The 14,314-nt window shown below is 37.4% G+C and overlaps 1 protein-coding gene across 4 annotated transcripts in view; it reads right to left on the reverse strand.

Moving 5' to 3' along the window:
- Positions 1 to 14,314, reverse strand: part of ARHGEF7 (Rho guanine nucleotide exchange factor 7) — a 116,181-nt gene that overhangs the window by 36,189 nt on the left and 65,678 nt on the right. For all 4 annotated transcript variants that reach the window (XM_033052737.2, XM_033052738.2, XM_033052739.2 and 1 more), the window contains 3 exons: positions 12,969 to 13,063; positions 12,594 to 12,689; positions 6,600 to 6,722 (listed from right to left, as the gene is read on the reverse strand). In XM_033052737.2, the coding sequence (XP_032908628.1) occupies positions 6,600 to 6,722; positions 12,594 to 12,689; positions 12,969 to 13,063 (314 nt within the window). The remainder of the gene's footprint in view (positions 1 to 6,599; positions 6,723 to 12,593; positions 12,690 to 12,968; positions 13,064 to 14,314) is intronic.

Below are 14,314 nucleotides of genomic sequence, written 5' to 3' on the forward strand. Positions count from 1 at the left end.
TGCCCTTAGACTGCTAAGGGTCAAAAACCCACATTCCTAATTTCTTCAGCCATCTCCATACTGTTGGGTGCATATACAAATAGTATTTGTAAAGCTATCCACTCAGACAATGCTTGCACTTCCCCATCCTCATTTTTTTTTATTTTAATGCTTTTAGTATAGGAGAAACTGGTTACTATTTCATCCATATTCACATTTCTAATTTTCATTATCATTGTTCCATTTCTCCAACTTCAGCATTATGGAAGAGGTGTGTGAAAAAACAGGGGAAAATTCGCTATAGCTTGAAATAAAATTGTCTTCTTGGAAACCTGAAATAAAAACTGATATTATCTTGTTTTCACTCTCTACTCTGCAATCCCTTTAACACACCCTGGTTATGCCATTCTCTGCTCAAGTGACACTTGATGTTGATCATCGCCTTTTTTACTTAATCACAATATAGGAATCTATGGAGCAAATTTAAACCCCAGCTCACTTGAAACCCTGAAAAACAGGCTTAGCAATGGCATCATCAGGAAGCCTTTAACAGGGAGCAGTGTTAATAGGTGCAATTAAAACTGAATGACGTAGCTTTCCTCCCAACGTTCCCAAGAGGACAATGTTTTCTTTCATACACTTCTACTTCCCTCTGACAAGTTTTGACATGCCTGCTTGTTCAAGCTCTACTCTGAACACAAGCACACACTCCTTTAATGCAATAATACCCAAAATTTTGTCTGAGCAGTTCCATCATGCAAATCACCTTAGCATTCTGTTCATGCTATACCAATCTGGCACCTCTGCAGCTTTGTGGACATAAAATATCCATCAACATGTGGATGCTACTTTAGCATCCCTTAGCTCAAAGTCAGTGTTTTCATCTAGTCACAAAAGATAAATAACAGTACAGGACATAATGGAATGGTTGACTTTCAAAAACATGTGAATGGGTTAAAATACTGTTCAAACATGACAACAGCTCACAACTGTTTTTTAATTAATTGCAACATAAAAAATGTCTGTGTCAGCTGCTTTGCCAAAGACAATGGTTCTTTCATGTCATAATTTCGATTGATGCCTGCAAGTACCACAGTCTCTTTGGCAGTACACGCTAAATGAAACTCCAGCCCACAGCTAAAAGTATGTTTTAATAAAAAGCTATCATTTAGCTGAACAGGAAAATCTTTTGAACAGTTAAATCATCAACTCAGTCAGAATTGCCTAAGCAAGTAGCTTTTCAGAAAGAGGTAGATGAGACTTTAATTCACTGCTTGCGTCACTTTACACAATAAAACGCAGAGAAGCATACAAAAGTGCTGTGCTTCATTTATTCTGAAATCTCAAGCTGAAGAGTTCTCCCTACTCCAGACTAGAGTTAGTTCACAGCTTGAGATATTTTAAAACCCACCATGAAAAGTGTCTTTAAGCCCTATTAATACATTCAAATCTTTTTCACTACAACTGCCTCAAAAGCTGCAAATCACACTTAAAGAAGGAAGAAAAAGTTCAGATGTGCCTACAAGTAACAGAAGGAAAAAGATAAGGCCATTGAACCTTGAGGAAAGCAGACCCAGAATCTAAAAATGTATACATTTAAAAATCACAACTTACACTTCTGAAGGAGGTCTCTGTTTGTCATAGATGGAGCACGAGCTATCACTGCTGAGGGGTCTGAGGACTGCACACAGGCACCGCATTTTGAGAGTGTCGTGACACAGCTTAGCTCAGCAACCCCTCAGCTGCAGCTTCTGATTTCCTAGGGCTAAACTTCCCAGTCAAGCTCCTCTCCCAGGGACTGTTGCTCAGCGTATGACATCAGCCTGCACACTTGCAGGCTCAGGGAATCCACCAAAGTGGGGAAGGCACAAAGAGTTTTCTGACTCAAGCTGATCTGTATTCATGCTCCAGTTACTCAGAGTAATTGTGATGTTCCAGTTCCACAAATTTTATCCAGACTGCTACGTCTGTGATGCAAGTGTAGAATATGTCTGGGACATGTTATCTAAGAAAACAGAAGTATCTAGCAAAATTAATGTTTCAACAAGTAAAGGTTTGTGAATACCTTTCTTGCTGCTGAGAACCGACTTGATATTTGCTGCTTTGCAAAATGAAAAAAGCAGGGGTGTGTCAGTAATTTTCAACTGCCTTTTCATCAAATTGAATTTTCTTCTGGTAAGATTTTTCTTCTGCCTGTTTAAACAGCACCATATTTTAAAAGTTAAAAAGTTTAACACCCCACTCTACCCCTCCTGATGCTGGTTACATCGGGTCTGTACTGTCCATATTTCCTCAAAAGAATTTTTTGTCCACTCATCAGTGGGGTCTGTTACATTTGCTTTTTTAAATTATGTTATCCAGTCTTCAGTAAATCCTATACTCAAATATCTTTCCTCTTCTCATTTTTGGACACAGTCCATAGTAAGTCCCAGTCCTAGCTTCTGCCTGCTCTTTTACTTTTCTTTCGCTAAACTTTCTTGTTGCACTGAACTTTGTTGCTTATGATCTTTCCCAGCCAGGTACCATTTCATGTTCCTGGCACTCCTTATCCTGCTGCAATTACCCGTTTCTGTACTTTGTATCCAACTGAGTTTTTTTAATCTGCAGGAAATTCACTCTTTCACACCTTGGGTTGTTCATTCTGCTCCCTCCTGGAAGGCAAGCGTATGTTTATGATCAGAAGCACAGAGAGGAAAAGTGCTAGTTTGACTAAACTCTGCACCCTCAAAGCAGCACTGGTCTCACCAGCAAGCAAAATTAACTCCTAAAATAACACCATTCATTGGAACTCCTACCCTTAGACCTGAACAGGGATCTTCAAGCAAAACTGTAAATAGTAGAACCAAACCTGATACAAGAGAGCCAAAAAGCTGGGACTGTTGTGGAATAAATAAAATAGGGATGCTGTACAACGGCACTACAGCCACTATGAGAAGAGAGCATGTAAAACTCTGAGCTCTGCCAGAGCACCACCCAGCCATAACCCAGAAAACTCCACCTCTTCAGCTCTAGCCAGCAGCTTAAGACACAATTACAAGACACAATGACAGATCTGAGGAAAAATTACCTAATCCTTCAAAAACCTGATTCATTAAGCAGAAGGAATTTAAACACTGGAAAAAAGTATGCAATAGCTCCAAAACAATTCCTGAGACAAAAAGGTACCAACCAAATTTGAAGACAATATAAAAATGGAGAAATTATGTTGCACACCAACTTTAACACCTAGATAAAACTTTTAAAGCCCCAACTGGAATCAAGAAAATATTCTGCTTGCAAACTTAATAGAAAGATTTTGTTGTCACTGTGATTATCAGAGGCAAATACATCTTCAGCAACACACAGCCCCAGAATCTGAGCTCATATATGGGCTGCATTAGGCTTTATTCCCATTTCTTCATGTTCACATACACTCAGGTGTCCAATGACCTTAATAGTCTGACTATTAATAATTTAACTTAATTAAATGAAAGATGTTTGTGGCTTTGAAGATTTGAACATGATAAATATCTTATTTTTTAAATAACGTAATTGACCTCCTTTGGCCCAGACTGTGTATTTACATAAACAGGCACATACATGAACATATATGCACACACAAACCCTTATTCTGTATTAATTGAATAAAAGCCCCCTGTTGCTGCTGGATATGATCAAGAAACAAATGACCAAAGATAAAGTGGAGACAGATTTGCATTCATACTGGATGGCATTTAAAAGAAGGGGAAAAAAAAGAGAGTCACATTACAATGGAATGCCCTTTTTAAATCTCCAACCCCATCCCTAGGATTGCTATTTAGAATCTACTTCACAAGAATGCTATTCAGACAAAGTTTTTGTCTAGAAGTGCACAGTAATTCTGAGCAACTTAATATCGTGTTTTAGCTATACATACACACAGAGCCTTCACAAGGTGTCAACAACATTTTAACAGGTCTTACAACACTGCTTGAAGAGCATCCTTGATAGCTCAGAAAAGGACATAAAACCCCCACGTGCAATGCTCCACAAAACCAGACAACTGCTTACAATTTTAATGTAAGTGATGCAATCACTCTGAAGAAAGAATACAGTTAATGTTTCAGCCAATTTCCTCAAAGATTTTTTTAGCTAGTGACAGTAAAAAAATAAAAGTAGTGTATTTTATAAATATTTTTAAAATCTTCATCTAGAGCAATTATCTAGATGTTTTTGTTGGTAGGGGTTACCAGAAAAACTAGAAGCCTAATAAACAGAGAAGAACATACTAATTTTGTGACAGAAGCATTTGACATTTGCTAGGTTTTTATTTGTAAAAACGCTTTCAGAGGTACAGTTATTGCAAATGTGTTCAGTTTATGAATTGCATAGAGCTCATGGCAAGAAATAACCTTCTGTAGACAGTAAGAATTTATGTTCCAAATCAAACTGCTCCAGAGATGTCAAACATGACATTAAAATCCAAGCATTTCACATAAACTTATTTCTTTGCCCTACTTTTGCTAGTATTAAAATACATGGGTTTGGACCCTCTTCTAAAATTGTACTGACAAAACAACCAACTAACATTGCCTTTTCATAAAAACTTTAAACCTTGTACTTTACCCAGTATGAACTGCAGTGTAATTGTTTCAGCATTACTACAATCATGGCTATCCTCAAACCTCATGGCAATTTTAAAATTAATTTTTATAGGAGATTTTTTTACACACTAAAATCATTTCAGCTAAACAGACAAAAAGACAGTTCTGAGTATTTTACATTTCTTCATGTCTCCAACCAGTCTGTTATTTCTCTCTTTCCCTCTTGCTTTGAAACAATGTAATTTTAAAGTTTTCTAGCATTCTGAGAGGAAGAGATTCAGAACTGCTTAAAGCCACCTTCTGATTTCTTCATGACAACCAACACAAGCAGGATATTTAGTCAGGCCACTTGCTACCTACAGCAGTGTTGAACAACAAAAACTAAGGTATTAGAGCAATGAAACTGAGGTAATTAGAAAGAAAAGGAGGCAATTCTGTTGACTCATGCCTAGTAACACAATAGCACTAAACAGAAAGCTATCTCAACTTCTCTTCCCTTGAGCTATCTCATACGAACAAACTTCCAAACCGAATTAATCAACTCCTCTATGATACTTACATTGTCTCCACCAGGAGACAAATTCAGCTTCAGGTCTCTAAGAGATCTTACACAAAAAGAAACATGAAAGAGAAGAAATGCTTCTCTTCTCCATCTGCAGAAGAAAGAGCTTTCCTCCCTTGCATTTCTATCACCATTTCTCTGAGTTCTGAGATACCAAAGATATCCCTGAAGCTGAAAAAATGTAGATGATAACTTTGCTGTCACCTACCATCTCCCACCTATAGGTTAAATTCCAGACCTCTGGGAAATAGTATAAAGACTCAATTCCAAGCCCAAGAATATTAAAAACCATTTACAGAAAATGGTACTAAGAAGAGGGTCACTTGAAAGAAAGCAAACACATTGGGATTGCATCATTGCTGAATTCTAATGACAAAAACTTACCTTCTTTCTGCTTATAACGTGAATTTGCAGCTTGATTTTTCCAGTTGGGGTTGGAACGTATTAATAATATAAGTGAAAGTTCAGAGTATGTGGTAGCTAAAAGTTTTTTTGTCTTCATAATATTATAAGTAAAGCTCACAAACATGCCATAATGTTACTGTTAAAATGAAATTTGAGTTTCTGAAAGAAACTAAGATTATAGGGAAAAAACTGTTATGATCCCCTTTGTTTTCTAAGTATTAAGAGTACAAAATGTCATTAGTCCAATGCAACAAGACAAAAAAGGAGAGGGGTGTATGAAGCAAAAAGAACATATATCCTGCTAGAATTGTCCTATAGCTAACCTCCAAGAAGTAGTCATGGTGCTGTTGTGCATCACAAGCAAGCAAAAATAACAGCTAAAACTAACAGCTAACCCCAAACGAACAGCTGCTTCAGCACAAGGGTCATCAGAATACAAGTATATAGCAAAGGCCTGTGAAAGTTGACTGTCTCAATCAAATTCTGGCCTCAATACTTTTCCCTCAATGTGATACAGGGCATCTTCTATGCAAATTCAAGGTCTGTCCAAAAGCTGAGTAACCTGCATGTTAGTAACTGTGTTAAGTAAGCATCCTACTTCTTACAGAAAATAGTAATTTTGTAAAACTCACACTTCCCTCATATCACTCAAACATAAAGCTAAGGGTGTAATACATTTTGAAGTTAAGTATATACAGGCATTTACAGGGCTAAGTTACAATGTACCATCTAAGAAGTCTAAATCACATCAGTCTTGCCATAATTCCACAAACTTGCTTGTTTTAAAAATGTTGAGATCAAAACAACAATCAGTAAACTTTGGTTTACATATTCAGAGTCCAGCATGTCTTCTTTCAATGAAAAAAATTATCTCAAATAGCTGATAATACACTAACAAAAGTGACAAGCTATCCTGATCACATGAAACAGCTTTGTTTTACAGGTCATTTTGTCTTTTTTTAAGAAGTGTAATTTTTTTCTCGAACAAGTTTATTACACCAAACATATCAAAAGAGATGTCACAGCTTTACAACTGAAGTTTGTTACATACATTTTTATATCAGACTCAAAAGACCACAAAGTTAACGTACCTGTGTTCTGTAAGAACATTTACTGCTGACGGGTGGTTGGCACAATATGTGAGATATAAGCTTTTCATTTGTGGCATCAAATTTAGAAAACATCCTCCAACCCTCTGCTGAGCTTCAGGCAACCTAAAACCAGAGCAATAAAGACAAAAATACTGTAATATCAACCAGACAGAGAAATTAATTAAAGCTCAGAAAAGCAGTGTATATTGTGTGCTGGGTGTGACTGGGGCAGACCTAATTTTTTAGCTGGCAGGGGACCATGGTTTGGATTTGTGCGATAGCATAAGGGCAACAGAAGGGACAAAACTCTTCTCTACAGAGCAGCTCCCACTTGAGGGGCTAAGCCTCTTTAGCAGGAGGCTGTATGGTCAATTGTATAACCCACATTGAAGTTAACCAGAAGATGGGCCACCTGCTTTCATCAGTCCTAGATGACAAACTTACTCCTGACACCTTGTCTAAAGCACTGTACAACATGTGTAAGGTGAAATGCTTCAATTTCTCCATGCACTTGCTCTCTTTCATAAAGGTTGCACTGCCTAACAAATATGCTGAACTTTTTCTTCCTTGCAAGACATGACAGTGGATTTCAGTCTTGTTAGCACAGTCAAAGAGCTTCATTCTAAGATTAGTTCCAATAATTCTTCCTGGAAGAAATTTTTTTCCCTGAAAAAAATTAAGTCAGTATTTTCTGTAGTTGTCCCAGATATGCTCATAAAGTTCCTAAACATCAATATTCAGCATATCTCCTTTAGAAAAAACTAAGAGATGCTCCAGTGAATTTCAGCAGGAAAGAAACCATTCAGCTTTCCAGGACAACCACTCCTGCGAGCAGGGGATGTTCCCATTCTCAAACACAGTCATCTTGTCCCAGTCCTTAGGTTTGCTCATAGCAGTCCAAATTCAAAGTTCATCCCAAGAAATTCTCTCCCAAATTCCAAAACAGTGTCTGTCTCCTATTGAGCTGTTCAGCCCCTCTGCATGGGAAGACTACCCAAAATGAAGTAAAAATTGACTGCAGAGGAGTGCCAAAAACAAGTCAGAGAAAACACACTCCCTGATTTGAGAGCAACGCTTGTTACAGACACCCAGAAAATGACAGCTGAATCCCCAGCACATCATGCCAGACACATTCAGGTCACAATATCAGCACTGCTTATATCAAAGCCTAGGGCTCACATTCTAAAAATAAAAGATGCAAGCTTAAAAAGTTTAAAACTGAAGTCAATAGTGGCTGCTTTTGCAGGTATTTAGGGAAAAACCAAGGGCATTCCCCAGCATACTGCTATTCTTACAGCCTTGCCAAGCAGCATTTCCTGCCTAGCAGCTGGTCCCCTTTAATAAATCTAGCATGAGCTAATAATACATTCTTCAAGTAATAGATGCAGCCAAAGTCTCAAACTCTGAAGACATACTCAAGGAATATAACTCAGTATTAAATAGCAAGAGGCTCCAATAAACAGTTGCTAAAAATGGTTAAATTCCCATTTCATACTGTAGTGATGGGGGTGGAGGGTGAATTATGGTTGCTTGCACCAAGCAGACATCTGTGTCTTCTCAGTCTGCAGTTCTTTTAGCAGAATCAAAGACTGACATTATTCTCTTTCACATGTTGCGCATTCATTGCCACTTTATACTGCACATTCTTTGTTGAATTAAGATATTTAATAGATTTTGTAAGGGGGTGGTAACTCATCCCCTTTGACTTTTCTAATCCACACATTTTAGTTGCAAGTGCTCTACTTTTCAGCAGATAGTTTATCTGCTTTACCTGCTGAAAAAGCCAACAATTTAATGCCTATCAGCACATCATATAAACCTTCTAGTAATTAATGTGTTCCATAAGGATCATAGCTATTTTACAATTTATTCTGAAGTTATCATCCCAATATTCTTCTAATATTTGGGACTTTAATGAAAAAGAAATCACAAATATTTACACATATATTTAAGTTATACCAATTTCAGTTAAGAAAAGTCCAGATGCATGTTTTAATTCCACTTGCAAATGTAAAAGAACCATAAAGCTTCTGCTCTTGTATATATGCTAGAGGAATCACCATGTGACTGCATCTAAACTACCTAACATTGTCTGCTTGTTGGAGTTGCACCCAATAGTTATCAGCTCTGTTTCTCCAGACCTACAATGGGTAGCCACTGCACAGTAACTTGAAGAAAAAAATAAAAAGTGCAGTTGAACTTCAAAGGGTGCAGCTTGTGAAGAAATTGAATGGTATCCACAGTTAACAGAGATACTGAAATAAGGGGCCACTTTGCAATTTTCTGAGCTACTGTTTGCACAAATTGAGGCACAACTCAATTTATTCACAATCCTTCAGTCACAATCCTTCAGGGTCACTACCATACCTTTCACTAATTGTCTAATTGTCTTAGCTCTCAGACATCAGTTACTATGCATGTTTGTTTCAGGATATCTAAGGACACCAAGTTTAAATTCCCCTAATATTGATAGCTTTATTTCTGTTGATACTCATGATAACCAAAAGTAAAGGATGATACTGGGATTTAATAGACTTAACTTGTATCTGCACTCCAAAACCAAACCTGAAATAGTAATGAGTTTGGGACTAGATTTAAATAGTCTCTCCCTCACACTCTGACCTCTCCCCTCTGTTTTTGTTGCTTGGTTTTTTTAAAAAATTTTTAAAATTTCATTCCACTTCAGGATCAACCCCAAACATGAAGTATCTGCTTGCACTTAAACACAGAACAAGACAGTTACTGCAACTGCAAGAGCAGGGACATGAGGGAAAGAGAGGACAAACCCCAGCTACGGCTGCTAAAGGGCAAAAAGGTAAGCCTGTGATAATATGTAAAAGACTTCAATTTGCTACAGAGGAGATCATATCTAGCAGTCCATGTAGGCTGGTGTCACCAGCCAGCCTGTGTGTCATGTGTCCCCCCTTATTGAGAATACAGCCATGGACTGACAGCTTCTACCTCCAGGTGAATGGAAGAATCTTTTCTGGAGCAGGAGATCAAATCAGGTTCCTTCTTCTGCTACAAAAACACCCATAGAGAAACACTTCCAATAGAAATAATTTACATCAGGGCAGAAATCACCTGATGGAACTGACTAGGTTCAAGAGACTTTTGCTGTGTGAACTACTGCAGAACTGATCTTTGGCACAGGACCAGAGACCTGGAATGAGACCTAGAGCACTGGACCACATTTGTCTTCAAGAGACCAGAGCAGAGAGCAGTCTTGCTATGTTTCACTGTCAGAAATCTGCTCTTTCACAACTGAAGACTCCAACAACATCTCTGGTTTGTCTGTTACAGTTCTTTTCTGCCAATGAACCAAGTGTACTGGAAGCTGATCAGCCAAAAAAAAAAAAAAAAAAAAAAAAAAAAACCACCTTTGAAACCTATCAGTTAGAAGATTTTCACTCAATACTAGTTAGATTTATTCCACGCACCACTTTTGTTTGGTAAATTAAGAGAAGTTACAAAGGTGGAAATAACCCCAACTTAGACAAATTCAAAGACAAACCCTTAAGGAAGCAGAAGACATTCAAAGCTGAGGGTAGGGTGGGAGTGTGGTACACAACTAAACCCAAACCATATCCAAGTAACCATATCCCCCAAAACACACAAAGAACCCACTACAGCATTATATGTTCTGAAAAAAAACCCACAAAGTTTAACAGCACGAGGACTCAATAAGCCTAAGTAGCACAGACAAAAAGAAGGAAAGTCTAGGAAAGTTTCTGCCACAGAAATACATGCCAGGATTTGTAAAGGAGAAAACTCAAATGACAAACTGTCTCAAGGTGGGTGTGGAATTCAAAAAAACTTTTAACTCTCATGCCCAAGAAAAGGAATTTGTCAAGACAGGTATGTTGGCAGCATTACAATCGGTAGGATGACAGCATTTGGTCATTCTGATATGTCAAGTTAAAGTCAAGCAACACACCAGATGTTGCAATATGAAGTGCATCAGTGATGAAACTTTGACCCTTCTGCCTAAAATAAAAAACTTATTTTCAGCCTGGGAGCTAGCCTAAGTTTACAGAACAGGTTCACCAGCCACAAAAAAAAAAAAAAAAAAAAAAACACACAAAAAAACCACAGAGCAGGCATTCTAGGCATTCTTCTACATTATGGGAATCACGATGGATTAGTAGATTAGATTCCAAACAGGAAGATGCTGTATGTACAAGTTAATGTGCTATGATGAAAATTAAACTGAAAATACAAGTCGGCACGATGAGCATATTTATGAAATGAAAATAAGACAAAATGTTTGCAATAACGCTTCACTAACTCTAGGGCATCGCTTTCTCTGCCCACCTAGTAGTGTCTAGTATGTTCCTAGTTTATTATACAGCAACATTTCACTCAGCACAAAGAAGAAATAAAGGACACTATGAAAAGGTGCTTTAAAACAGCTTAAGCCAAGCAGACTTATTAATGAGCTTTCTGAGCTTGAAGCTCCATTATCATATCACATTAACCTACACTGCAGGTTAAAAAGAACTTTGCATTATATTTGTTTAAAGGTATATAGTATTTTTCTCTCTTTTTAAGGTCACCTTAAAAAGTTTTAAAAGATGACAGTCAGTTCCATGGAAAGTGTTTAATTTCCCTAACTTCTGATACAAAGAAACAAAATCACAGTTAACAAGCAAACGAGACAACAAAGAGCAGTGACAAGAAACAAAAGGAAACATTTGAGTATGTCAACAAATGGGCACTTTCAGAGATTTAGACATCATAAGTCAGAATGTCTACCCTTCTTTCTCACAGCATGTTTCAAGAATGTTTCTATTACACTGTTAAAGTGCCATGTGAACTACACACCATCCTGCCTTCCCCTCTCGCTGGTCTAAGTTACCCAGAGGGAGGAGAGAGGGACAGAAGGTGGGTGGTGGGAGGGTGTGGAATCTGAAATCAGCACCAGTACCAAACATATGTTACTGCCCAGTGGAGATGAAGTTTATACTTCATCATTACAAGGCTGCTTCTTACACAGAGCAGCTCAGGGGAGAGGAGGGAAAGGTCTAAACAAAACATACCGAGGTGATCCAAAGCTTACTGTTACCAAAAGAGGTATTTTCGCCTCCATCCAAGACATTAATTTGTTCTCACAGCAAACTGAAACTTGTTAAACCCTTAGCAGCAATTCAAATTACTAACTTGGCAGAAACCAAGGAAATTTGGATTAGGAAATTGCCTTAGCTCACCATGTGGTCAGACAAAAACTAGGATATAGGTAAGGAAAATGACAACTGTGGTTAGGAATGTAAATTACACTTTCAGTGGAGTTTCAGAAAATTGTTAGGACAATCCAAAGGCAATATGGTCACCTTCTTTATTATACTCCCAAGTGCTGAGGTAACAAGCTGAAAAATACTGAGTTACCACTTCAGCCTAAGTTATGGAAGAAGGACTAGTGTCTTCATACTCTTCTTTCTGTGCTCCATGCCTCCTATATGGTGCAGGACAAGCATTTGAGGGTTTTATTTAATTCAGGTTACTCTTTCTGCCTATCCTGCAGACCTCTCTCCTAGCACACTTTGATGACCACTTTTGTTCAGACCAGAAGAACACTAAGTACAAGCATTCTCATACAGTGTCCCTCATCCAAGTCACTTACCTCCTTCTCCATTGTTCCACCATCACATAAGGTTCCTCCATTCTTTCTTTCTCTACTTTGAAGAAAATACTTAAAACTCATGCCCCCAAAACCAAAACTACCACTTTCCTACTGGTATGCACTTGCATAATGAAAATTCAAAATTTCTTTTAAACTATATCAAAATTTCCACCTTTGCAATTGCATCCTAGGGCCAATATGTATCTATACAAATAATCAATATATTCTCCAAATATCAATTACTGTATTGCTCTGGCAACAACTCTTGAAGTAAAATGGAAAAAACCTATGCCAAACAAAATATGCAACAAGTAGAGTAATAGAAGATAACTTGCACGCTAGCATTTCCTCTACGCAGTATGCATGGTACTTACTTGGTGCATTCTTCTAAAGACTGTACAAGCATTTGCTGGAAAGAACTTATTTCTTCCAGGTTTCCCATTAAGTATGAAGTATTTGTCAAGGTTAACCTGGAGCCAAAGCAAATAAAACATGTTTAGGTTTGCAGCTATTGACTAATTGTGCATTAATACTATCCACTGCGTTGAAAGAAAATGCTTACTGGTTCTTAGATCAAGGACCTGACTGTTTCAGACAGCAAGCAAAATGAATAAAAGCAATCCCTGCCTCAGAATCACACAGTTCACAGAGGTAAATTCACACTGACATCGACATTTTGACCACGTTAACCCTCCCCAACACATGAGAGATCTCAAGTTTAATTTGAAACACAGGACAAACTCACATACTTTTCACTGGCTTGCAGTGGTCGCAGGTAGTTTGAAAGCATTGTTTGTAGCTCCTTAGCATATTCATTTTCTGTTTCTAATATATTTTGTAGCACCTACAATAAATGACAATTGCTAATTGGCACTTCTTAAGATATATCAATACCAGTTTTAAAGCATACTATGATTTATTTAGCATGAGAAAAATTTAAGTTAGAGTCCCTACTTTAAAAATGTAAATATCAGCAAGAAAACTGAATATTACATATCTATGAAATTCACAGGGAAAAGAAATAACTACACACAAGATGAGCCATCCTTTAGGCACATAAAAAAAAAATGGAAGCTAACAGGATAATCACTACACATTTTGCTGCAAAATTTGAGTTACACAGAGTTTTATTCCAAAGCCAGGGGTAATTACTCCCCCTACATATTTCTCAACAGTCACATATAATCAGAGGATGGTAAAGCACAATAGAAGTTGCAACAGAAATGAACAGTGTCATTTTCTCAGTCTCAATTACAACATATTACAACTAATGTTGCTAGTGGAATTTTCAGATGCACTAAAGGTTCTAGAACACCTGAATATTAACAGATTTACAAAAATCAAGTCATTTCCAACTTACCAATAACATACCAATTAGCACCATTACATTATTTTTAAATAGTACTGCCTAACCTTACGCTTGGACTACACACAATAAGAAAATTACAACAGACTGATGCAAAACCAGGTATTTATTAAATACAGCACACACTTAGGTTTTGGCTGAATATAAATCAAACAACTAGAATAACCCCAAGTATGTACAGGAAAGCATTTTAGTCAGGCCACTTCTTGGGAGGCTGCTTTAGAATATCTTCCAATATAATCACATCAGGTTCTACTGTGCTTCTAGAAGGCAACTGATTTTTTGCCTCCAAAAAGTTATTTAGCAAGAGAATCATCAGAATTAAATGCAGTTTAGTGAACAGAGCTGAACTTACTGCTATTCACTGGTCATAAGGCACACCACAAACCTCATTTTGTTACATGCCATATTTGTCAAGCCTACAGTAATATCTCATTTCAGCATTTATAGGAATGACTGTAATTGAGTGTATTATTCACTGTTGTAGTCAATACTCCTTCTCAGGAAATAAAAAAAGCCATTCATTCCTAAATGCAAACCTGATGAAATAACTTTAAATAGTTCAGTATGTCAATGAAGAATTCACTGCTCCTTTCATTGGTGTCATTGATTCTGCTTATTCCTTGAATGCTTCTATTCATTTGGGGAGAGAGAGAGAAACCATTTTTGAGTCCATTCTTTTGTTGCAAGTCTGAATCCTGAACTGAAGATTAAAATGTCTCCATTCTC

Source organism: Catharus ustulatus, chromosome 2 (assembly GCF_009819885.2).
Source record: "Catharus ustulatus isolate bCatUst1 chromosome 2, bCatUst1.pri.v2, whole genome shotgun sequence".
Classification (NCBI taxonomy): Eukaryota; Metazoa; Chordata; class Aves; order Passeriformes; family Turdidae; genus Catharus; species Catharus ustulatus.